Source organism: Solanum pennellii, chromosome 5, assembly GCF_001406875.1.
Source record: "Solanum pennellii chromosome 5, SPENNV200".
Lineage (NCBI taxonomy): Eukaryota > Viridiplantae > Streptophyta > Magnoliopsida > Solanales > Solanaceae > Solanum > Solanum pennellii.
In genome coordinates, this window is record NC_028641.1 from 75471128 (window position 1) to 75497169 (window position 26042).

Sequence of the window (26042 nt, forward strand, 5' to 3'; positions counted from 1 at the left end):
ATGTTTGACGAGGATTAAATTTTTTTTAGAAAAAAATAATAAAAAATTTAGATTAAAATTATTTTTTTTCCATTTCCGTTAGAAGAAAAGGGTATATGTGAGCCATTTGTTTACAAGTAGGGGTATATATGAGCCACTTTTATAACGAGGGGTATATCAACTCTAAATGACAAAGTTGAGGGGTATATCAGACCCTTTTTCCTTTTACTTAATATATTTAAGGTTACAAGATTAAAAGACAATTTTGTATATTTGATTTAATTTTAATTTAAAATCACAAGATTCAATAGTGTTTTTTATAAGGGATAATGCCCAAGTACCCCTCAACCTATGCACGAAATCTCAGAGACACACTTATACTATACTAAGGTTCTATTAACCCCCTGAACTTATTTTATTAATAATTTTTTACCCCTTTTTAGCCTACGTGACACTATCTTGTGGACCTAATGATGATTGACTTTTTTTTTTCAAACTAGTGCCACGTAAGCTAAAAAGGAGTAAAAAATTACTTATAAAATAAGTTCAGGGGTAATAGGACCTTAGTATAGTATAAGTGTGTCTCTGAAATTTCGGACATAGTTGAGGGGGTACTTGTGCATTTTCCCTTTTTTATATATAAACTTCGTGCCAAGTCTAATCAAATTACTTGTTATAAAACGGAGGGAATGCTTAATTTACTTAAAAAGGCATATATTCTGCCACATTATCATACAATGTCTAAACATAGTATAAAATTTTGTTAGAATGATACTAATCAGAATAGCTTGATATCATCAAGCCTATGGTGTTAAAACTTAGTCCTGGTACAGTAGATGCTTCAAAAACCAAGAGATTATTATTCAACAGCACAAGGATGATTCAATACCTGTATCAGTCGTTGCTCAAACTTGCTCAGTCATAATGTACATTTTGTGATGAATATAGCTGTTGTTAAACTATCATTGAATCAGTTTTGAGGCATTGGTAGTTGAAGGATAATAAGGAAAAAACATCTTTCTGATTCTCTGATATACTGGACTTGACCATTCATAAGCTGTAGGATTCTTCTACACATGCTTAGCCCTAGACCTTGTTGAGTTACCCACAAACTATTATGGAACATATCTTGGATCAATTCTGGAGGAAGACCTTCACCAGGGCAAACAATCCTTTTCCACCAAAACGCAGAAAAAATCAAATAAAAACTACAAGTTTTAACATTTTATAGGTCGAAGCATGTTGATATAGCTTGAGTACTGGAAAAGTGAAGAAGAAGAAGATACCTGAACTCGATATGTACTATAGCTACTCCATCAGAAATTTGCTTTATACTTGGTCGAAGATGGACTTCTACCCACCCTTCCCGGGGTGGTGCATAGCTTGCCATAATCTGTAAGAAATCAGCGAAAACCTGTTGAATTCTGACTTGATCTCCATAGACCCTCAATGTCTTGATTTCGTCTGGAATATCACGGATAAGTTGCACTCCTCTTTTCCTCAATAATAACATCACTTGGCTAACAACAGCATCTATCACACTCGCAAGAAAAAATTCACCTTTCTCAAGCTCCAGTGAACTGTTTACAAGTTTAATGGTAAGAAACATTACAAATTGAATGAAAGGAAGAATCGAGAATTGTTCTAACATTACATGCTTAGGCAACACTAGGTTAATGACCAACCTGTGTTCAAAAAATGAAGTCTTTGTATCTACTTTCGATATTCACATGGAAATATACTGTCATACAGGTATACACCCTCACCTGATTCAACTAATCCAGATTTCTTGACTTCAACAATTGCATTAAAGCTGATTAAGTAGTGATCACTAGAACATGTAACTCATAAAACACTTGTACATGGACTTTGAAAGTTGTACTAGAGTATATCGTGTCATAGTTAACAGATTTATTTAACTGGGATGATAGAAGAAGTAATTGAATATGAACTTACCCATCCTCAATATTGTCCAGATCAATATCCCTTATGATCTTGGACATCTGCCTCTCACAAGCAGCACTTGTTTCCAGAAACTGCTTCTGGTTTTCTGTCAATTCTGTGGCCTCTAATAATGAATTTGTAAAGCGTATACCATTTAGAGGATTCTTTAATTCCCGACAAATGTAAGCCAACTCTTTCATGTGAATGTTACTCGTCTTCTCTTGTTGTCTCTGCATTAGAGTTTTCTGCAATTCAGGACTTGCAATCTGCAAGAAACAAAAGGCCCCAATAATTTGGCCATCCACATTGACTCTCTTGTTTGCAGTCAAAAGAGCTTGAACAAATTTTCCATTTCGGTCAGAAAAGGAAAAAGGGAACTTGTCTATCTCCTGGCCTCCAATTGCCTTATGCAACATGATCATGAATTTTGTCATGTCGTCTGGGCCCTTGAGCCGGCAGAAAGTGCCAAAAATCTCACCAACCAACATTTTCCCAATGATTTCTTCTTTGTTCCAACCACTAAGTTTTTCCATCGCAGTGTTCCACTCAAAGCAACACGTGTTCTCATCTGATACAAAAATGGGCGGGATCAGAGGATTAGGGCTGTGCATAATGGCCTTGTAATCACCTTGTATGCGAACAAATTTGTCCAGTACAACTTTTTGGGCGGTAATATCCTGGCCAATGAAGGAGACACCAACAATGTTATTTGTGTAGTCTTTGTTAGAGCAAGCATTAACCTCCACAAAAACCGTCTTCTTCAGTTGCTCAGCTCCAAATGTCCTTAACTTTATTTCTATGTTCTTATCTTCTTCACCTGTGATTGGTTTAGCAACAATATTAGGTTTTTCTCTCCTCTTTCATTTTCTGTAGGTGGCTGGGACACGAAGAGGGTGGATACAAATCAGTTTCAATTACAATGTACAATATACTCAAGCTACATAAACACTAAAGAAAGAATGTTGACACCCAGTGTCATGATTAGCCTGAATCTGATATTAAATGCAACTTCATTTTATACACCCATGGCTCTGAAATCACCTAGAGTTGATCAACATTGAAACTGACCAACCAACATAACTCATCTAATGTCTAAATCAGAAAGCTTTGACACAAGTTGTTACATGATAAATGACACAATCTAATCAACACTTCAGATGTGCTCAAGTCTAACTTCCAAGTGCATAGTGAGAATCTCCCCTTTCACCCGGAGCTGCCGTAACTTGGGCTCAGAACTACTAACATAATAGCACCAATTAGTGGAAACTTTTGCAGAGAGTATGGGAGGCAATGTATAGGATTTTTTGAAACCAAAAGAAAAGGAGAGGAGTGAACAGTTGATAAAATATTAAATTTTTTGACAGAGCAGGGTAAACACATGTTTACGATATTATAAATTAGTCAATTCTTATCAGAAGCAGTATATATATCTTTATGAACCTGCAAGCTCTAGTTTACGCAGGAATATGGATAATACATGTTTAATGTATTAAAAGTGCCAATGTCAAAACATGAACGTAAAAAGAACACATCTTGCTAAGAGTTTCTTATCCGTAAAACCAAACATGCAACCCCTTCCCTCCGCGCATCCTTTTTCCTATAAACGATAGACTAAATCACATGATCTCAATTACTTTTAATGGATGGAAACATATAAGCAACCATCATATTGTTGCTTGACGCCAGGAGGAATAAGTAGTGATCACTAGAACCCGTGATGTCTTTGCCACTAAAATTTTTAAAAACCAAGAAGAGCAGACGAGAGTAATCTCTCAATACAGCCTAAGGGAACTCCATAGATAATGAAATGCATTTACTGGAATGAAAGAAATGTAGAGCAGATTGGTATAACCTCTTAAAGCTTTGCGGAGAAGGTTCTGAGCAGTTCCCTGTGATTCTTCATGGACAAGATCATGAACCAACGACTTCCCTATTGCTTCTTCAACTGACAATTCTGTCAACTCGGCAACTTTAGCATTCCATGCATTTATGCGACCTTCAACATCAACGGCAAATATGGGTGCTGTAGCAGTCTCCACCAATCTAACCATTTCTCTGGCAACAGATCTAAGTTCATCCATCCCTTGCAACCCCTCTTCCCGAAGCTGAACACGCACAATAGACTTTGAATTACTTGCATCCTTGAATGAATCACGTAGTATAAGCTGCAAAGAGTGAATTGCATCCATTTCTGCATTCTCCCATGGTAAACTGCGGTTCTTAACAACTTCCAAAAATGCCTTAAAGGAAGAACGTGGATGCATTTTCTGCCAATCATCTTTGTCTTCTGGATGATGCTTTGCACCACCCCACTTTATCTCGCTCGCAGTGTGCGAACGGAACCAAAAAAGGAAATATTTTGAAGTTACATAAGCAACAGCCATCCCACAAACAGCAGCACCAAGAGAAGCTGCCTCGGGATACCCTGCATCAGCCAAACTATCAGTACTTAGGCCTGTTGAGTCAACATGACAAGTTAATAGCCACTCCACAATGCCCTTTATTTGGGCTGCAGTAGGTGTAATTCCCAAAGGATAGTATCTCCCTTGGTAGTACAAAGCAGCCCCATCACATTTCACAAGGTCGACAATACTTGGGTTCTGAGTAACAATCCCCGTGGGTGAGTCTCGGAGAAGCATGTCACACAACACTGTCTGTGTCCTCAAAACACGCTTTTCAGCCAACTGCGATGCCAATTGTAATTCCATGTTTAATTGGAGCCCAAAGGCCTGCATAAGGAATTCACAGGCATAACGAAGGGGGAAAGGAATGAACCGAGCTGAACTGTGGTGACCAACAACCAAACCCCATAATCTCATTGCGTTTCGGCCTCCAACAACTTCATCATCATTTCCATTTATAACAACAGCAAGTGTTAACGACGCAACATTTCCCATATTGACCATATACTGAGGGTGACAACCATGAGGAGCCCTAAGTGTTGAGCCAACTAAACATAAAGGCTGCATGAGTGATTCATCCTGAATAACCCTCACAGGGGTGGCAGTACAATCCACAATCATTCTAACCCTGTTCTGCTTAAACAAGAATCTTGATGCTTGTGGAATATCAGTAGCTGGATAATGCAAACCAATATAAGGCTCCAAATCCGATCTTCTACTCTCCGCCACGACCTCCCCATGCTCATCATCATGAAACTTATACACCATCACCCGATCATACCCCGTAAGCTCCCTCACACTCTTAACAACAGTATCACACAAAAGATCAATATCCCCACCAGGTAACGATTGCAAAAGCGAAATAGCTCTCACAGCTAGCTTCTGCGATTGCACAGCTCCAGCAATAGACAATGCAGGGTCCTCTGTTCTAGCTGGCTCTAAATCAATCACAATCCCCACATCAATCCTATGCAATATCGCATAAAAGGGTTTCCCCGAATTCTTCGAATGAACCCAAATCGGATTCAACAACGTAATTTCTCGTGCCCCAAAAGCACCTTCAAGCAAACCAGAACTCGAAGAACTAAAAAGGGTCCTCACATCCGTTCCAATCTTGAGAATTTCAGTCTTCTCAAGACTTGGAACTGATTGCGGCATTATATCAAGCATCTCACATGCATTTTCACTATAAGCAATAACACAAAAACTCACCTCATCAACAGCTATCGTACAACCAAAAGGCTGAATATGACCCCCTCTTTGAATTTTATTCAAATAAGCAGTAATTTGATGCTCTGTTACAGATTCTGTACTATTTCTAACAGATTGTGAATAATCAAAATTTTTTCCAGATTCTCCAGATTGTTCAAATGCAGCATGTAACCTAGCATCAGTAGTATATTGTGCTACTGCTTTGCTTAATGCATTAGTATTATTATTACTTGTACCTGAAAATTCCGATTGATTTTTCCGATGATGATTACGATCATGTTTTCCTCTACTTCCACTCCCAGAAGCCATTTTTGAATCACTCAACAACAAGATTACTGCATATTTGTAGAACAACAACAATTTTATTTTTTTTCCTTATAGTGAAGGAAAAAGGAGAGAGAAGCAAGACAAATATATATACAAAAATAGAATAACTACAAATAATATACTTTAAATAGATGTTTATCTAATTAACAACTAGAATTGGTATACCAAAAAAAAAAAAAATAGTTGTTGTTATCTTGAAGATAAAAGGTTGAACTCGTTCGGTGCGTGAGATAAGAACTCGTTAAGGTAAATTTTAGATTTGAAGGTTGTGACTTTGTATAATAATTTCAAATTGATATAATTGAATTTTTCTGTAAATGTGGTGTTGTTTGAATATTTTTAATTGTTATAATAAAATGTTATTACGAAGAATATATAGTTGAATTTTTCTAAAATTATGTATAGAGGATTATGAAAAATTCTTAAGCAATAGGGGAGAATATGGAGATCCTTATTGAGTCTATTATACATCAAAAATACAAAACCCTTTGGTATTATTAAATTAAATTTAAGTGATTTGATTTACTATCGGCGTCGTATAAGGGATTTAATCATACTAGATAAGTCTAATATGACAAGCTCTACTCAGAAGTCATAATTTCTGTTTTTCGGATGAGCACTTTATGCATCACACATGAAATGTAAACTGTACTAGGCAAACTCTATGTGACAAAATAAACTCAGAAGACATTGAGCGAGAATCGATCATGGATCATCAGTGTGGATAATCATCTTCAAAGTCAATTGAGTCATCCCGAACGACTATTATTATTATTATTATATATTATTATTATTATTATAAAGATAAAAAAAAAAGTATATTGATTGTGAAAAAAAAATGCTACACTGTAATGGAGTAGTTAGTTAGGTATATTTGGTGACTATTGAATTGAAGAATGGCAAAAAGGTGTAAAGCAAGCAAAAAGTAGTTTTTATTTGTTTGATTCCTATGGGTTTTTTTTTATTTAAAAAAATAAAAAATTTATCCCTAATATTGATATAAATGAAAAAGTGCAATATATATTTACAATTACTTAATTTAAATTAAATATTATATATCTCTACTTTAATCTTCAATTGTCAATGAATAAATATACCTCTTAATATTATTGCAAGATTTTTCTTTACCATTTATTACAAAGTAGAACTATTTATATTTAGAATAAATGCAATGAAAAAAACAAAACAAAAAAACACTATCTAATACAAACAAATAAATTTGGCCTAAAAAGAAAAAAAAAAACATAACAAAAGTTGAACAAAAATTCAAAGAAAAGAAACCTGATAATTTGGACTCATTCATGAACCTTTTCTTCCTTTTAACTTTTCTTTTTTTTCCCCTTTTTTTTAATGTTTATTTAAATTTGATATAAAAAAAAATATCATCTAGATTTAGTCTATTATTTTGTTTTCATGAGTTGGAAATATTTGTGGTTGTAATGAATTTGAATGTTTGTTTTGGTAATAAAAGCAAATCATTTCATTGGCTGCATTTGCAGATTGACCATGTGCAAAGATATGAAGAATTACCCCCTTGTCATTTAAGCATATTATAAAGTATTTTTTTTTATATTACATATTCTCTATTCAAATTTTAAATTTACTTTTATAAAGCGTCTCAGCATAACGATAATAACATATTCAATAAAATCTTTATCAGCTCAAGTGTATCAAATTTATGTTAAAAAAAAAAGAAAACAATAGCAAGTGTTTTTAAATGCTTATTACATAATCTTAACAAGCATATGAAAATATGTGTAATTAATTATATGTGTATGTGTTTTCAAAGTAAAAGTTTAATGTATGGCTAATTCTATGTGTAAACAATAATGATTAGGTTTTTTTAATTATACATATACACATATATAATTGCATACGTTAAATATATGACACTTGAGCCTAACTCAACCTCAAAAGTAGTTCACGAAAGAGACTAAATTCTCATTTCTTTATCGATGTGAGACTTCTTAACACTCCACCGCACACTATTTCTTAATTGGAGCATGAAACACTTCTAAATAGAGGCCTAACATCGATGAACAATGAATTGAAATAAGTCGTCTTTGATACCATGTGCCTAAAGAGACCAAATTCTCATCTATCTACCGATTGGGACTTTTAACATATATATTATAAAATTACATAATCTTGATATATTATGTCAAAATTACTACTAATATTCAAATATTTTTTTCATTTACCCTTATTAATACACATAGGCTTTGCCAAAAATTTAAATTCACATGTTGTAGATTTTAAAACAGGACAACTTATGAATTCAATATAAGTAATTTATCGAGTGAATTTCTTGATATATATATATAACATTTTCATTGAATTTATTGAATTCGATCGAATTTGAAACTTATATTATGGGACTCACACATGTTGCTTCTAAGGAGAAAATTAAGAGCCTGTTTGGCTCAGCTTAAAAGCTGGTCAAACTGACTTGAAAGCTGATTTTTGACTTATTTAGCTGTTTGACAATACTCAAAATAACTTATTTTAAGTTAAAAAAAACTTATTTTAAGCCAAAAGTTAAAAGTTGGGGTAGGGGTGCTTTTTTTTTTTATAGCTTATAAGCTGTTTTAAGTTGACCACATTTTTATCTTTTTGCCTTTAATATTTTAATATAATCTCCAAATTACCCACATAACCCTAACATCTCTTTCTTCCATTTTTCCCTTTTTCACGTTTGGCATAGCAACTTCAGTACTTTTATCCAAACACATAACTGCTTATTTTATATATAAGTTTCAGCACTTTCAAAAGTACTTTTTTAAGGCTGCTTTTATTAAGCCTATCCAAACGGGCCCTAAAAGAGATAGAAGAAAATAGGAGTGAAAATGATGTGTAAATTGGTGGTGGACAAGTACCTTTCTGATCACATTTTCTTCACGTGAAGATAGTACCATTATTGACACCCCCTATCTATATTTATCTTAAATGAATTTTGCTTGTGTCAATCTTGGAATTTAGCTAACAAAAGTTTGAGGTTTAAAAGTGTTTGAGACAAAGTGTCAGTGGATGTAATATTAAAATGATATATTATATAACGGAAAAAAGATTTAAATATGTTATTAAATTTTAATGAAAGACTAATTTATATTATTCGTTGAAAGTTTGATTCGTTTATGTTATTCTTGTTTGAAAGAAGACTCATTTCATGTTAATTATTTGTTAATTGAAATGACAGAAATGAGTCAAATTTTTGAAGCACGAGATATATGAATTTTGCTTGTGTCAATCTTGGAATTTAGCTAACAAAAGTTTTGAGGTTTACAAGTGTTTGAGACTAATGTTGACCTAAAGTGTTAGTGAATGTAATATTAAAATGATATATTATATAACTGAAAAAAAAGATTTAAATATGTTATTAAATTTTAATGAAAGACTCATTTATATTATTCGTTGAAAGTTTGACTCGTTTCTGTTATTTTTGTTTGAAAAAAGACTCATTTCATGTTAATTATTTGTTAATTGAAATGACAGAAATGAGTAAAACTTTTAAAGCATGAGATATATGAGTTTTTTTCTCAAATTTTAGATGACATATTTGAACATTTTCTCTATAAAAAATGATTTAATTAATGATGTAACCGAATCATAATTAGCCTTGTAATTTTTTTTGCAAAAGGAAAATTATTTTTAGTTAACAAAAATGGTAGGGATGGACCTTTTCTTAAACAGAAATGACATATATGAGACAAACTTTGATGAATGATATAGACGAGCCTTTTGTCAAAGTTTTTATGACATATTTAAGGCTTTTTTCACGATCCGTACACAGTGGCAGAGCCAGAAATTTAAAAATAAAAAAATTATTATGTAAAGGAGATTGAATAACTTATATACATATGCAAAATAATCACTTTTTCCACGTCTACATAATGGGGTGGCTGGGATGGGAGCTAACAAGTACGGGTGAAGATGAGCTGTGTTGGAGGGTGAAACTGTCGAACTAACATAATCAATATGGAAATCTCTAGTTCGAGTAGAGAAATAAATAACAAATCCAAGCTCATCGTCTCCTCTAGACCCCATCTATCGACCACCTCCGCAAGGGTGGAACTAGGTGGGGGTTCGAGGTTTTAGATGAATCCAGTAACTTTTTCGTAGATCCTATATTTGTACTGGTAAAAAAAAGGGAAATGTAATTAAAAATCCTAAACTCCTAATACTGATTCCATCTCTATTCACCTGATATATTAAAAACATATTTATGATGTACTTTTCGTTAAATTGATATGCGAAAATTGTAATTTATAATATTTTTCGTATAATTTTGAAATATTTAAAACTTTTGTTTAAAATATCAAATTAATGTTATCTAATTTAACTTTGAAAATTAATTAAATTTACTTTCGAAATATGTAACATGAAATAAAAGTGAACGGAGATAACAACTACCTCAAAAAGAATAAGAATTATGAGTATATATGGGTGGATTCATAATTTAAAAATTTATGAAAAACATAATAATAGTAATTATAATATTGAATTAATACATATAATTTTTATCTTTGTATTATTCTCTTTTCTTTTCCTTGAATTATATTACTCCTTGTTCAAACTACTACTTAAAAAGAAAACTAAAATATATATATATATCTTCAAAATTGATTTATGGAGGTCGATTTTCGATATCGACTATACCTCTGATATAACAAAACCGACCTCCTCTCAATTTCTAAAAATCAATTATTTATTTTTTTAATATTATTTTTTTAGAGTTCGATTTCTATAAAATATAACTATAAAAAATGCATGTATATCGTTTGCACGAAACATTTTGCATAAAAAATATCGAAATTGTTGGAATTGACAATTGTTTTTCGACCGTCTTCATCGTATTTTCCAAAAAATCAAAAAAAAAACTAATTGTTTTTTCAAGTGATTACATACTTGAGTACGTTAATTTTGATTTCTTTTAAGGTGAATATTATAGTCAATATCAAAATGTTTGGATATAGTAGACAATATTACCAAAATCTCCAAAAACTATTAAGTTTTGGAAATAAGGAACACTTCAATTTATTCGTAAAATGAGACTTTCAGATACGAATCTTTTTTATTAGTCGAACCTCTATAAGACTATCGAGCATCAAGTGAAAAACAAAAAAGGAAAGGGTTGGATAGAGCGAGTCGGAGACTTCCCAGGTAGAAATAAAGTCTGCATACACGCTTACTTTTAGCCAGACCTCATCAATGGAATAACACTGACTATGATATTGTTATCGTATATAACACACAATACCATCAAAATCTCCAAAACAATCTCATATATGATAAAAGAAAACAAATAAACATGGATTAGTATATGTTGGGAAGACTCATACCAAACTTGTATTTCAATACTTCACAAGATTTGAGCAAAATTGTTAAATGAAATGAACTTATTAGACTTTGATCATTTTATTAGTCTTGATGATTGGGATTTCAATGTGGACGAAATAGAGCCGTTGATGAGCCTAACTCAATCCCAGAAGCTAGCTCAGAGGGAAAATGATCGTATAGGTGTTATCAAGAGTTCAAGTTCTCGTGTAGATTCGATGTGTGATCATTCTCATCAACAATCTCAATTGCCTTCATCATTCAAGATCCTGAAAGATTATGACACAACAAGGTTCATGAAAAGATCAAAAACAGAACAGAACATCATTGTTAGGGCCCGTTTGGATGAGCTTAATAAAAGCAGCTTTAAAAAAGTACTTTTGAAAGTGCTGAAACTTATTTTTAAAATAAGCAGTTATGTGTTTGGATAAAAGTGCTGAAGTTGCTATGCCAAACGTGAAAAGGGAAAAATGGAAGAAAGAGATGTTAGAGTTATGTTGTAATTTGGAGATTGTATAAAAATATTAAGGGCAAAAAGATAAAAATGTGGTCAACTTAAAACAGCTTATAAGTTAAAAAAAAAAAAGCACCCCTACCCCAGCTTTTAACTTTTGGCTTAAAATAAGTTTTTTTAAACTTAAAATAAGCTATTTTGAGTATTGCCAAACAGCTAAATAAGTCAAAAATCAGCTTTTAAGTCAGTTTGACCAGCTTTTAAACTGAGCCAAACAGGCTCTTAGTGCTGAATGTATCAAGGAAAACAATGGATCCATGTTATCTACAGACGAAATCCTTCGTCTAGGTGCTGAAAGGTTTATCCAATCGTTTACCATTCGTGGTGATCAAGAACCATACATGTTTAACCATCCATTCGCGAGCTCATTTCTTGACCTTCATGAGGAAGACAATAGAAATGTGTCACTAGTCGAAAATCTTCTTGCTTCTGCTGAGAAAGTAGGCCAGAAACAGTTTGATCGCGCTAGAAGGATTCTCAACGAGTACTGTGATAAGCTGTGTTCCCAACACTGGAAATGCAGTTCAGAGATTAGTATACTACTTTTCTCAAGCACTTCATGAGAGAATAGATAGGGAAACGGGGGGAGATACATCGAAAGGAATTGAAATGAAACGATTAGTACAACATATCGAGCATTCGTTGATGAACTTAAACCTCACTATGATTGCAGCACATCAGAACATACCTCTGTCTCAGGTGACTCAGTTTACTGCTGTTCAAGCCATTATAGATCATGTAGGAGAATCGAAAAAGGTTCATATAATCGATCTCAAGATAGGTAGTGGTCTGCAATGGACAATCTTGATGCAAGCTCTTGTCACACATCAATTTGAAGCTCAATCAATCAAACATATCAAGATAACTTCTTTATGTACCAAACTGAGACAAAATTGAGGAAGCACACGAACGATTGATGGACTTTGCAAAGTCCTTGAACTTGCCATTTTCTTTCAACATTGTGATGGTTAAGGATATGACAGAGCTAAAGAAAGAAGACTTTGAGATAGATGATGATGAATCAATTGCTATCTTCGCGCAATACATCCTTATGTGGATGTTAGCGCGACCAGACAAGCTTGACTCTTTGATGAGAGTTATCAAAGGTATAAATCCTCGAGCAATGATCGTTGTAGAAGTGGAAGCAAACCATAACTCACCAGTATTCGTGGACCGGTTTGTGGAAGCCCTGTTTTTCTATGGTGCATTTTTTGACTCGTTGGAGGATTGCATGAAGAACGATGAACGAAACAGGACAGCTACAGAACTGGAACACTTGAGCCAGGGAATAAGAAGCATTGTGGCAACTGAGGGAGAGGAAAGAACCATTAGACATGTAAAAGTAGACGTATGGAGGCCGTTTTTCGCGCGATATGGTATGGAGGAAATGGAGCTAAGTGTGTCATCATTGTATCAGGCAAATTTGGTGCTCAAGAATTTTGCTTGTGGGAGTTGTTGCACACTGGAAATGAACAAAAACTGTCTACTAATTGGATGGAAAGGAACCCCTCTTAGTTCACTTTCTGCTTGGAAATTTTCTTGATAACATGTTTTATGAATGTATTATCATGATGATTAATTTCAAACAATATTTTTACCTTAGTTATTTTAGAAGGAAGAGGGAAATGGAGAGGATTACAAGGTGGAAATCGAACCTTCACCAACAAGGTGAAAGGTCACGGATAACCAACCAACTGAGCTACTAAGATTAGTATCGCTATTTAGCAAAAGACGCCACTCTTCATTTCTTTACGCAAACGCAATAAGAGCATGGTGAATAACAGAAACATTGCACAAATGCAAGTCTTCAGAATTTCATCTTAGTAATATAACATGGTGTTTCAATCCAACATGTGACGCGATTCATTACATTGTACATGAACTACATGATGAACAGTTACGACGTTTTCCTTTTGTTCAGAATTAGTTTTTTCGAATACATCAAGAACTAACAGTGCATTCCCATAATGCAAAATGTAGTCTCAATCCCTCCACCTGTGACCACAGTTTGGGTTGCAGCAAACAAAGAAGAGCGTCATACCTTCTTCTCCCCTTGCAGTTGCCTGCACATATATCAAATGTTTCAGAAACTGTCTGTAAAGATGTTCGCTAGATTGATGTTACATACGAGCAAGCAAATACAGGTTGTTATAGCAAGTCTAAAAGATAAGAGTCTTGATATTCGGTCATAATTTGTCTTTCAAATAAAGAAGTGTGGAAGCTCTTAACAGACCACAATAGAATAAGGTGGTATATAGGAAATAATACACTGAAAGGATGATGTTATCTGGAGAAGTGAAAAGGTACAGACTGTTTGCTTCTATATCATTCAGGTAGTAGATTTGTAAATTCCAAGGAAAGTAGTTCCGGTATCCTAAACCAATGAGACTCAAGATTTCTTCGAAAATTTTTAGAAGGATTTACTGGACCAGAAAAGTTGTATGGTGGTTGTGTAGGGGAACAGTGTAAAATTTCCCAGTAGCTGAGGACAGTGAAATTTCTCTATGAACATATGATATACAGATAGACCGAGCTCCTATGATTGCAGGTTAACTTGACTTGGCAACAAGTTTCTTTTCTACCATAATCGTAGTGTTTTCTTTCAAGATATTCTAAAGTGGAAATCTCCAACAAGACACAGCAGGATATATGTCATGATTAATTGTCAAAGTCACAGAAACTACAAAACTATTTACTTTCACCATAGATTAAAAAATCCACATAAGATCAAAAGGCAAATATGAGAGGTATGAAGCTTTAAATTGTCCCAGCCACTGAAACCAGAAACTCTGGCATATTAGTAAAAAAAGATATGAAAGCAGTAATTTGCAAGCATTTGTGGCCTAAGTACAAAAGAAAGCGTAAACAAATGAAAATGACCTGGAAGAAAACCGCTTCTCCATGACCACATTGAGAACATCGAACAGATTTTGTACGAGGCAAAGTTGGATCTGCTGCTACATCCTGCAATACTTGTGTGCGTTCTGCAGCAGAATGGTGTATCTCATTTCTGTACACACAATTGTTTTCAGCAGGCTCCTGAAAAGTATGACAATAAGTATTGAGATGGAACTCAAAGTTGACATCACATAGTGATAAAACACTAAGAAAGTACTCATGAGTGCTAAAAGCTGGTCTACAATTTCTAGCTCTCAGTGATTTAATTCTACAGCTAGAATTAGCTGCACAAGTAAAGGAGGCAAATAAGACACACAAAGCAAAAGCAGCATTAAACAAGTCACCAGATTCCATTTTGAATTAGAATTGTATTTATCAAAACATAGATGATCTAAAACCTTGATATCTACAAGCACTCGTTCTTGGAAAACGAAATTCAGGTTTCAAACAGTAGCACAGTAAATAAAGCAAAGGAGCAAACGTACTATCGGATAAACTATTGATAATTGGATAGGGAAGTCTACTCAGATAAACGATAGCTGGACAAGAAAGGTAATCTTTTAACTTAATTTGCTTTAAGGAATGAATGGAATTCAACAGGCAAAATTAATGGATGAAACAGCAACACAAAGTTTTTCCTTTATTGTCAAAACTTATTAAAATTCAAAGAACCTTAAAAGATCTAGAAAATGATAGTAATTAGACTGCTATATGGAGCAGTCATTATGCAGCACTGGGTGAGAATGAGAATAACATAAGCAAAAAGGGCCTTCGCGGACAAAAGCTTGGTAAATTAAGAAGCGCAAAAGAAAACATGTTGCATATATTGGGTATATCCAAATAGGTGCCCCCTTTTGAAGGAACAAAATCTGTGGCTGGTAAAATCAAGATTTATAGCAATAATCGTGCTAATATTGACAGAGGCCCAGCTGCAAGCTGTTTATATCCAATCTCAACACATATGGACCTGATACAATTAGTTGACAACATCCACCATAAGAGTCAAGCTTCCCACTTGAATCCATTCCCAGCTTTACGGAACTCGAATGATCTGATCTCCATGCCCTCTTGCACCACACTCTCACTCTCTTTGCCCTCCATACACACAATATAAACATCATATGTGTACACATCAAGAGATAGATGTGGTATTAGGCTATGCTATATGGATCTTCATTTTCCTTTATTTGGTAAGCAAGAAACATTTTCTAAAGATGGATCTCTTCACATTACTTGACTAACCATCTTGAACAGGTGTAATATGTGCCTTGGTGCTTTATATGGTTTCTTCAAATTACACTAATACAATCCATACCAAGTACTAATACACACCCGTTTCGATTGTATAAACGAGTCTGTGTAACAAAAAGTATTTCAAAATACACAATATAGTAGATAAGTGGTAATTTGCATCAGCTTACGTGCACCTCAATTATTCCACCAAGTACCTGCTACCTCCCACCAACACATGTACCAGATAGCTTTGCCCATCAAAGCTTTATACAAATGAGAAAATTCCTTCCACTAGTGTTTTTTGTCTCTATTGAAATTTGAATCTTGGTGTCTAAGGTCACCCACTTAATTGTATACTTAGAGGTGAGGAAGAAGATATCTTATTTTCCATGCCCTTCTAACAAGCAATCAGATGAGAAAGAACAAGAGATGAGAAAAGAAGTGAAGAGTGCATAGAAAACTGCAGCTTGGCGTTGGTGATCAGATGATAGTTATGAGTTAGCACTTCACCTTTTATGACACTTGAGCTCTTATTTCCGACAAATACAATGGACATGCAATTGCTAAGACAACTCAGATTTGATGGAAATGAGGTCCATGGCCCCAAAAGATTGTTACAGAGACAACTCAGACTTGACGGGAATGAGGTCCATGGCCCAAAAGGTCGATTATAAAGTAAAGGTCGGTTATAAAGACAACTTCAACAAAATAGTTCAACCATACTACTGAGGAAATCCAGTTACGAAATAGGAAGTGTTTGGGATGTTTGAATTGATACATGCACGGATAAGACTGACACCACAAAAGCAATAAATTTATTTCACACTTTTCTGCAGGAGTACACTTTATTTTCGATTAAATGCACTAGGAGATGTGAAATATTAGAACTTAAATTTCAATCCAATAATTCGGAAACCTTAGAAAACATATCGAAGCATGTGAATAACAACTTGAAGATCCCAGATTCGACTCCAATCTATAACACACAATTGATGAACAAAATCACCCTCAGAACTTGTAATTTTGAGCTGGACAGCCTGCTCATGGATTAGACCACACAAGCCGTCCTGAACACCATAAACATAGCAAACAGAAAAAATCTCCCTTAGATACTAACAAAAGATTCAATCTTTTTAGACAAAATCCAGTAAGCTTCCTTGCAATTTCTACTAATAAGCCCCAAATTCCAAACGCAAACTCACCACATTTGGGTTTTTCCTCAACCATACCCTAAACCCTATTCGTAACACTATACAAAAATCCAAAATCCCCCAGTAAAATCAAAAACATTTCTACGCAACTACCCTATAGGATGCTGGATGTAGCATAAGTTACCAGAATCAACAGTATAAAAAGCAAAAAAAAAAAAAAAGTAGACTAATGGGTCGAACCTGATGGTCGCAATTACGGCAAGCATAAAGTAGGATCTTCTGCTCCTTATCTTCCTTTGGATACAAAATGTTGTTACTGCAATCAAAATTCATGAAGAAATTGGTCACCATTTTGTTGAAATTAACACTTAAAATTTAATATTAGAAGAAATCAGAACAATATAAACTAACCATTCTCGGCAAAATTTCATAGTACTCATTTTCGCAAATTTTTTCTTTGAACTTCGAAGCTTTTACAGAGAAAATTGAGCGATTTGTTCTAAGCTTTTGCTATGGAGTTGTTGAAAGCTTTTGGGGTTTTAATGGAGGTTTAAGGAACTTATTCTTTACTTTCATTTAATTATAAAGGAACCCACAAACTATGAAAAATTATACAAAGGTCCCAATTTTTTTTATTTTTTTTTAATATTTTTATAAAAACTTTGATTAAAAAGAAATTGGGTTAAATTTGAACTAATTGATATCAAAATCTAATCTTTCCACATTTCCACATTAATTTAATATCATTATGATGAGCACTTGTAATTAAAACACACATTATGATATTAAATTTATTCTTTTTTATAATCATATATATGACTAGAAATAGAATATTTCATAATATTAAGTCTATCAAAATCATGAAAAAATTAATTACAATAAGTTATGTATATAAAATTTCATAGGAGAAGACCAAAACATATTCAAAATCATCATCATTGCAAGTTTCATCACTATTCAGTTTAGCACACTATTAATATCTTTAAAATTGAAGTTACTCTTAAACGTTTACATTTTATAGTATATACGTAAAGTTTGAGATTACCAAGTTAAATTTCAAATACACGCATGAAATTTGCAATTGGTTAGCCAAATTTTGAAGAGAATATAATATCCTTTATATTTATTTTTAGTTTGTTTAAAAAATAATAGCCCGTTCTCTATGGACAATACTTTAATTTTAATTTTTCACGTTATATATTTAAAATCACAAAATTAAAGAATATTTTAGTAAATTTGACGTAACTGTAATTAGAGTTGGAAAAATAGGATAATTTTCCAATTTCCATCGAATTGTTAGGATTGGGCTTTTGTCATTTAAAAGCCCAAAGGCCCAATCAGAGACAAGACCAATTAAGGCCTTTCATTTTAACTCGGGCCTTATATAAACCTAATTTATAAAACCCTAATTTCATTCTTCATCATCACCACTGAAAACCCTAACGCCGGCGGCAGGTATTTCAATTTCTCTCTTTCCCCTTTATCGTGCATTTGTCAAACTGCAAAATTATTGCGATTTGTGTGCTAAATTCTGTTGATTTTTGCTTCGCTCTGCAGTTTGATTGTGAGATCGAAGATCAAAAATGGCCAAGTCGAAGAATCATACCGCACACAATCAGTCTTACAAGGCTCACAGGAATGGAATCAAGAAGCCAAAGAGTCACCGTCACAGCTCCACCAAAGGGGTATGTTGAAAAAAACGTACTTTTGTATTTACCGATGTTTACTTATTATGATATTCTTGCCGTTCATATCAGTTTGTTTTACAGCTTTAGCTCTAGGTTATCAATGGGTTAATAGAGAAAATGAGTTTATTATTGTTCTGTTTAGTTACATTTAGCGCCTGTTAGGCTGTAGATTTAGAAGTTGAATCTTAATAAGTGAAAAATTGAGCTGATAATGTGTTGATTTTGGATTTTGAAGTTATGCTTAATCATGCATTTTACTTGGAAAAAAGTTTGAACCTTCTGAGTGGAAGCCCCAAACAGCATATACTTGTTGAAAATATTTGAAAATCAGCTCAAATTTCATGGCCAAGCGATGATAAGTTTTCAAAATCTGTTGTCAAAGGCATGGTTAGATGCTGGAAAACTATAGCCTAGTGCTATAAGGTGCTAGTATTCTTAAAAAAAAATAGTGAAAACACAGGTTAAGATGTTGTAGTTTCATGTAGTTTGAATTTCGGTAAGCATGAATGCCAAACATGTTGGGACTTGTGATGTATGAACGAGTAAGCTCGTTTCTTTTCGTATTCTAAGTTATTATATGTGTAAATGCAGATGGATCCCAAATTCTTGAGGAACCAGAGGTATGCTAGGAAGCACAACAAGAAGAACGGTGAAACTGCCGCAGAAGAATAGACTAAGCTTAGAGCAATAGGGGCTTTCTGGATTTCTGTTTATTGCTGTTACTGTTATCCAACTTTTGGGTTTTCAATTTTGTTTGTTATGGGAATATAGTTGCTACTTATGTGAACTAGTATTTCATGATTTCGTTGAGTATGGAAACCAATTTTACCATTTACTCGTTCGCTCTTTTGCAGTTTATTTTATTACTGTTACTTATCAATCCTTGTCCTGTGTTCCTGTTTCGTCTGTTTATCTTTATTTGGACGTGTTTTGCCTAGTTATACCCAGTGTGATGGAGTTTGTGATTGTTTTTGGAGTCTGTGAGACACCAGGTGTGCTTGTGGCTGGTGATGTTGTGAATGAATAAAGAGTTCCTGCTGCAGGCTGTTGCCTGTGTAATATCTGAATCCTCATGTGGGATTGTGTATCCCTATTGAACAACTACTTCAACAGCTACCATCCTTTGAAGGATGGTATTGCGTAGAAATCATGTGGGTTGAGCTCCGCGGGTGATATTCACAACACAAGCAAAGTAATGGAAGGTAGTAATACTTTTATCGACTTGCTTGGAATTGGACAAGACAAGAAGCAATGGGCAATAGGATTGGTTTTCCGGCCTACTAAGAAAGAAAAAAATGGATTCCCCTGTTTGGATTGGTTGGACAAACAACCTCCAAACTCAGTTCTTTACGTATCTCATGATATATTGACTTCATTTTTTGATAAACAAATTAAAGAGCTCGCGATGGGTTTAGAGCTTAGCAAACAAAAGTTCATATGGTTGTTGAACGATCTTGATAATACTGATATCTATCTCGGGGCAAACCTCAATAGAGAATTTGAGTTTCATGTAGGGTTTGAGGAAAGACTAAACGGGGTCGGGTTACTAGTTAGAGATTGGGCACCACAAACAGAAATCTTGGCTCATTCATTTATTGGCAGGTTCTTAAGTGTGCGTGATTGGACTTCTTGTGTAGAGACCATTACCATAGTAGTCCCAATAATTGCTTGACCCACACACTCTGACCACCAAAACAATGGTTTTTTGTTAAAAGAAATGTTGAAAATAGGCCTGGTTATAACGGAAGGGGGTGCTTCTCGAATGGAGTTGGATTATTTTATCGCGCATATCACTAGATAGAATTTTCTATGCTTTTTTAAAATGCTCTTTCAATATTTCTTTCAACCCTGTTTGAATTCTCTGTTGTTAGTTCAAACTAGTTCTTAATAAATGAATGATCTTTGAAATGCTTTACTATCTAAATTTAGTGTTAGTAACATCCAATATTATTGAATTCGACAGAACTCGTATATATTAGTGTTTATATATCATTGGAGGCAAATGGCATTTGTAGTACAGTGTGAATATGTGCAGACTCGAAGCTATCTTAAGTTCTCTGAGCCTTTTATTAGTACTGCTATCTGATGAGGTGTATTTGTACTTGACTCCATTTTGCGCCTTATTTTCATTCACATAGTAAGACCAAGTATATCATTGGATGTGCAATAGAAATGAAACAAACTTGCTACTAGAACACGCAAAACACGTCTATAGATTTGAAAAGAACAAGGGCATATAGAAACAGAACTTGTTTTAACATTACTAAATGGAGCTTTGACACCAGGTAGAGCAAGAATAGATGCTGGAATTCCCCAGAATGAGTCACCACATATTAGACCAGAAGGCACTGCAGGTCCAAAATCTTTAGCCTTCTGCTTGTTATACATTTGAAAATCCAGAAGACTAGAGGGGTTATGATACAACCCATGGCAGTTCCATTTAGGGGATTAATTCAAAATTCATAGAAATAGGCACACAGAGTAATCGAAAGGGGTTCGACATCTACTATATATACATAAATATTATTTTAACCATGTATAAATAATATAATTTTCCGTCAAAGAAGCTTCGTCTAAAATGGCTCCGCCCCTGGACTAAACATATATATTTGTACTTCTCTCCATTTGCACTTTTTTTCATTCACATGAGATATTTCATAAATCACAGAAATATAATTAAAAATACAGTTTCCTTAATTTGACATAGTAAAATTATACAGCACGATTGACTTTATAAATGACATAAAATAACATTTTTTGAAAAAACAATAGAAGTGAATGGATAAAAACACTCTATGTAAGGCTAAGAATATTATATCCATATGAAGTAGGGTAAAAAGCAGCAAATCATGCTTTATCAATCAATTAAATTTACAAACTTCTCTATTTATAGATCCTCTACTTATAATAATATATTAGACACCAAATTTGATATAATTTCATTAATATAAAAAAAAAAAAAAATTTAAGATGTCAAGTGCTCAATTCAATGCTGGTGAATCCCATGCCCAAGCTGAGGTAAAACAAAATTTTACTCTTTTTTTTTATATATATATAATTGGAAAAAAATCATCACAATAAATAAATACCTTTTTACACTTTGAATTTCAAATTTCTTGTTTACAACAACGATTGAACTTGTGATGTGCGTCTAACTGATAAATCACACAACATGCTTTTATCACTAAATCGAATCGACAATGTAACATGTGGATTCCAAATTTTGATCCCGAATATTGTTGTATATTTATTTAAATTATTATAATACAGATTATTATAAATTCTGAATTCGCCTCTACGTTAATTTACGATATTAGGCCAACACTGAGCAATGGGTAGATTCAGCCAAAAATGTGGCTAATTCTGCAGTTAACAAGGCTGAAAATGCTACCCAAAGAGCAAGTGAGTCAGCTCAACAAAATAATGACAAAAATGCTGGATTTCTTCAGCAGGTAATATATTTTATGTAAATATAAAAAAAAATCAAATAAAAAATAACTTATTAGATATATAATCGACAATTTTACCATAACATGTACATCTTGCTATATATTTTTACTATCAGGTTACCTAAAACATAACTACAAACAATAGTCGATAGAAATTCGATTTATTATAATATGAAAAAATAAGAGCAAAATCCTAACGGTTAGTGTATATAAATTAAAGAGAAAAAGGATATATATATACTCGAACTATCGTAAATGGTATGCAGATACCTTCCGTCACACTTTAGGGACATTGATGCCTCTGTCGTCTAAAAACTATAGCACATATACCCTTTATACTAACGGAAATACACGTGTCATAATCTTATCCACCGACCCGACATTGGATCGATAGATAAGATTGCGCCACGTGTCCCTATTTAGTCTTCTGTTAGAGTGAAGGGCATATACACTCTGATTTTTGGACGGCAGGGGTACCAATATCCCAAAAGTATGACGAGGGTATCTGCATCCCATTTATGATATTCGGAGGTATATCTGTCCTTTTTCCTAAAATAAATTCATTTTCATCGGTGCTACGAGAAAAAATTAAATTTATTTTCAATTATTTAATCTCATAATATATATATATTTTTTTGAATCAGAAAGGAGAGCAAATGATACATATGGCTCAAGGTGCAATTGATGGTGTGAAGAATACTCTTGGAATGGGATCAGAGAAGAAATAAATTATAAAAAGGAATTAAACACAAGTTTTAATTGCCTTTTAATATACAGATTCATAATATTATAAAAGTTTCCTGTGCCTATATTAGACACAAGTGATAATAATAATAAATTAATAATAGTAGCTTTAGATCTAATTTTTTTTTTGTTTTAAGATCTCTCACAAATAGCATATTTTATGTAATAAAAGATGTTATGAGAAAGTTTATTTGTTTTAGAATTTCATCTTTTTTCCTCTCTATTGATCATTACTTAACATTTGAAAACTTATTTCAATATATATTTTTACGGTGCATATAAATACGAGTATATTTTGATTTTTAACATAGAGGTGTTTCAAAAATACAATAGAAGGTATCACACGAATCTCCATACAACTAAGTAGGTTTGAGTTTGAAAAATAATAAGAAATGAAAATCACTACGATTTTCATTTCTTATTATTTCTCTCTCTCATAAAGTCGATCTTTTCCAAAGTAAAATTTTCAAATTAATTTTTGATAGTATAATCATATGAGTGATATTAAATATATACCTCATATAAATAAAACATTAAATTAATTTCGTTAAAACTTAACATCGTAACATTAATCTCTTTTATGGATATTAACACTCATAAAAGGGCAAGAAAAATTGCTAAAAGAATAAAGAACATTTAGAAAAATATATATTATTATTATTCTTATTTCTAACTCCAATCATGCATTTTCTTTACATCATCAAGGCTAGGACCCATATAAAAGCCATCACCTTGTACTTTCCAATAACAACCTATTACATTCACATTCCATGAGCAATAAACATCTAAGTGATGATTATAAACATCAAACTTGTTTTGTTTGTTACCCCACCAAAAATGACAAAAGAAAAGGGTACGTGCAAACGGCCAAGATCGAGGGACAAACTGAAAATGAAAATCATCGCCTACTTTAGGATGATGAAATCCAAGATCATTGTCTTTCGATGCACAGTGAAATGTTAAGGGTATATCGTTGTTTGGAAGAGCATCAACGATATGAACCTCAGTATAATATTCGGGCTTCATAGCTAGATCCCCTTGATGAGCATTGGTTAAATACAAGAAAAATATCAGTAAAATGAAAAGGATTTTAGTCATGATAGATATAATTAGAACTTATAATTGTTGATTTGTTGCAAATGTAGCAATTTCTCTTCTTTAGCTAGTTTTTATATTAGCTCAATTGTTAAAAAATTAGGTGACTTTAGGGACTAATTTATTAAATGGTTGTTGACTTTTTAAAGTAATATTAATTCATTTTTGCTTATTTGTTTGTTTTGTTGACTACGAGTCTGTATGTACTGAATTGTTTTGTCTTTAATGTGCTCCCCCTTTATTTCTATACATAATTATTCTTTGATGAAATTTTCAATTACTTTTATTTATACTCTTCAAGATTTGGAAAATTAAGAGAAACAATATTTATTCATATGGATATATATATATATATATATTAATATACTAATACAAATTTTTTCTAATTACTACTAACTCCAATCATGTAATTTCTTTAATTGACCTTGGTTAGGACCCATATAAAAGCCATCTTCTTGTACTCCCCAAATACAATATTCAACAGTTTTTCCATCATGTGAGCAATTAGAATTTAGGTCATCATTGTAAACATCAAACTTAGCTTCTTTTTGACCCCACCAAAAATGACAGAAGAAAAGGGTATGCGCGAACCAAACTCTAGGTACGAAATGAAAATGAAAATCGTCGCCCACTTTAGGAGAATGATATCCAAGATCATTGTCTTTTGATGCACAATGAAACGATAAGGGTATATCGTTATTTGGAAGAGCGTCAATAATATGAACCTCTATAGTAACATTGGCGTTCTCATGAGCATTGGTTATATACAAGGAAATTAGAAATAAAATGAAAAGGTTTTTGGTCATAATAGATATATAATTAGAACTTATAATTGTTGATTTGTTTCAATTGTAGCAAATTCTCTTCTTTAGCTAGTTCTTATATAGCTCAATTGTAAAAATTAGGTGAATTGGAAATGATAAATTTGGTTAAATAGCTTTTTGACATTTAAACATTGAGATAAGACCATAGTATAATGCTTTTTTTGAAAGAATTAAATTCAGAGTTGACTTATATTTACTTGGAGTATACACTCTTTCTCTCAGAAAGTATTTGATTTTGAATTTTAAGTCAATACTCACTTAAATATAAAATTTTTACTTATAAAGTCACTCAACCTATTTAATTAATTATTTAAATTAAAATTTGGTGATAGAAATTTTTTCATTTAAAAACAAAAATTTTTAAAAATAAAAAATATTCATTTAGACTATTTAATGACCCACCCATTTGATTTAAATGAATATCTTTTTTATTTTTTAAATATAAATAAAAATGTGTATCAACAAATTTTAATTAACAAATTCATTAAATAGGGTGAATGACTTTGTAAGTAAAAAACCCTCATAGTTAAGTGATTTTTGAGGTAAAATTCAAAGTTAAGTGGCCTTTCGAGAAAAAAATATATAGTTGAGTGATTTTTGAGTTAAAATTGAAAGTAAAATGTCTTTCTAAACAAATAATACATAATTGAGTGACTGTCTAAAATATTATCTCTATTTACTTGTATGTATCAATAATTGTCCATATCTTTGAAACATAAAAGTTTGGTCAAATTAGAAGTGTTAATTATTTGTTTAGGCCCTTACAAAAATAAATAAATTATAAGTATCAATCTAATTTCATTGGCCAGTAAAGAAATAGTCAACTAGTATTAAAAAAAATGAACAAGGCTGAATAAAGTTGTCAAAATGACAATATATATATTTATATATATAATAAAAAGCAGCAAAAAATTATAATTTTGGTAATTTGAAGTTGTTCATAAGGTTCATTTTGACACCTTTATTCAGCCTTGTTCATTTTTGAATTTGAATCACTTCAATCGCTTATGTGACATAATAAGTGTAATACACATGAAATTGACACGTGAAAAATATTTTTAGATCCTTTTTTTCGACTGCTTTTTTCTTGTATTTTTTTCAAGATCTGTCACCACCGTCTTTCAGCTTCTTTGCTAGAAAAAATAAAGACAATCACTACAATTTTCATTTTTATCATCTCTCTCTTTCTCATTAAGTCGATATTTTTCTCCCCAAAAAAATAGATGGTTGATTTTTGTCAATGTCAAT

At 32.7% G+C, this 26042-nt stretch overlaps 4 protein-coding genes across 4 annotated transcripts; 2 read left to right on the forward strand and 2 right to left on the reverse strand.

Moving 5' to 3' along the window:
• Window positions 1-676: 676 nt before the first annotated feature.
• Window positions 677-5977, reverse strand: LOC107020621 (phytochrome B-like). Its single transcript, XM_015221060.2, has 4 exons — window positions 3776-5977; window positions 1936-2740; window positions 1266-1559; window positions 677-1151 (listed from the first exon to the last, which is right to left on the reverse strand). The coding sequence occupies exons 1-4, from the start codon at window positions 5844-5846 to the stop codon at window positions 950-952; spliced, it is 3372 nt and encodes a 1123-aa protein (XP_015076546.1). The 5' UTR covers window positions 5847-5977; the 3' UTR covers window positions 677-949.
• Window positions 5978-13475: 7498 nt separating this feature from the next.
• On the reverse strand, window positions 13476-17537 carry LOC107019051 (DNA-directed RNA polymerases II, IV and V subunit 9A). Its single transcript, XM_015219637.2, has 4 exons — window positions 17406-17537; window positions 17235-17310; window positions 14593-14751; window positions 13476-13775 (listed from the first exon to the last, which is right to left on the reverse strand). The coding sequence occupies exons 1-4, from the start codon at window positions 17432-17434 to the stop codon at window positions 13695-13697; spliced, it is 345 nt and encodes a 114-aa protein (XP_015075123.1). The 5' UTR covers window positions 17435-17537; the 3' UTR covers window positions 13476-13694.
• An 850-nt stretch (window positions 17538-18387) lies between these two features.
• Window positions 18388-19517, forward strand: LOC107018656 (60S ribosomal protein L29-2-like). Its single transcript, XM_015219192.2, has 3 exons — window positions 18388-18449; window positions 18552-18679; window positions 19274-19517. The coding sequence occupies exons 2-3, from the start codon at window positions 18578-18580 to the stop codon at window positions 19352-19354; spliced, it is 183 nt and encodes a 60-aa protein (XP_015074678.1). The 5' UTR covers window positions 18388-18449; window positions 18552-18577; the 3' UTR covers window positions 19355-19517.
• Window positions 19518-21608: 2091 nt separating this feature from the next.
• LOC107020129 (late embryogenesis abundant protein 1-like) lies at window positions 21609-22994 on the forward strand. Its single transcript, XM_015220442.2, has 3 exons — window positions 21609-21700; window positions 22000-22134; window positions 22776-22994. Exons 1-3 carry the CDS (start codon window positions 21653-21655, stop codon window positions 22857-22859), a joined length of 267 nt encoding a protein of 88 aa, XP_015075928.1. The 5' UTR covers window positions 21609-21652; the 3' UTR covers window positions 22860-22994.
• The last annotated feature ends 3048 nt before the right edge of the window (window positions 22995-26042 follow it).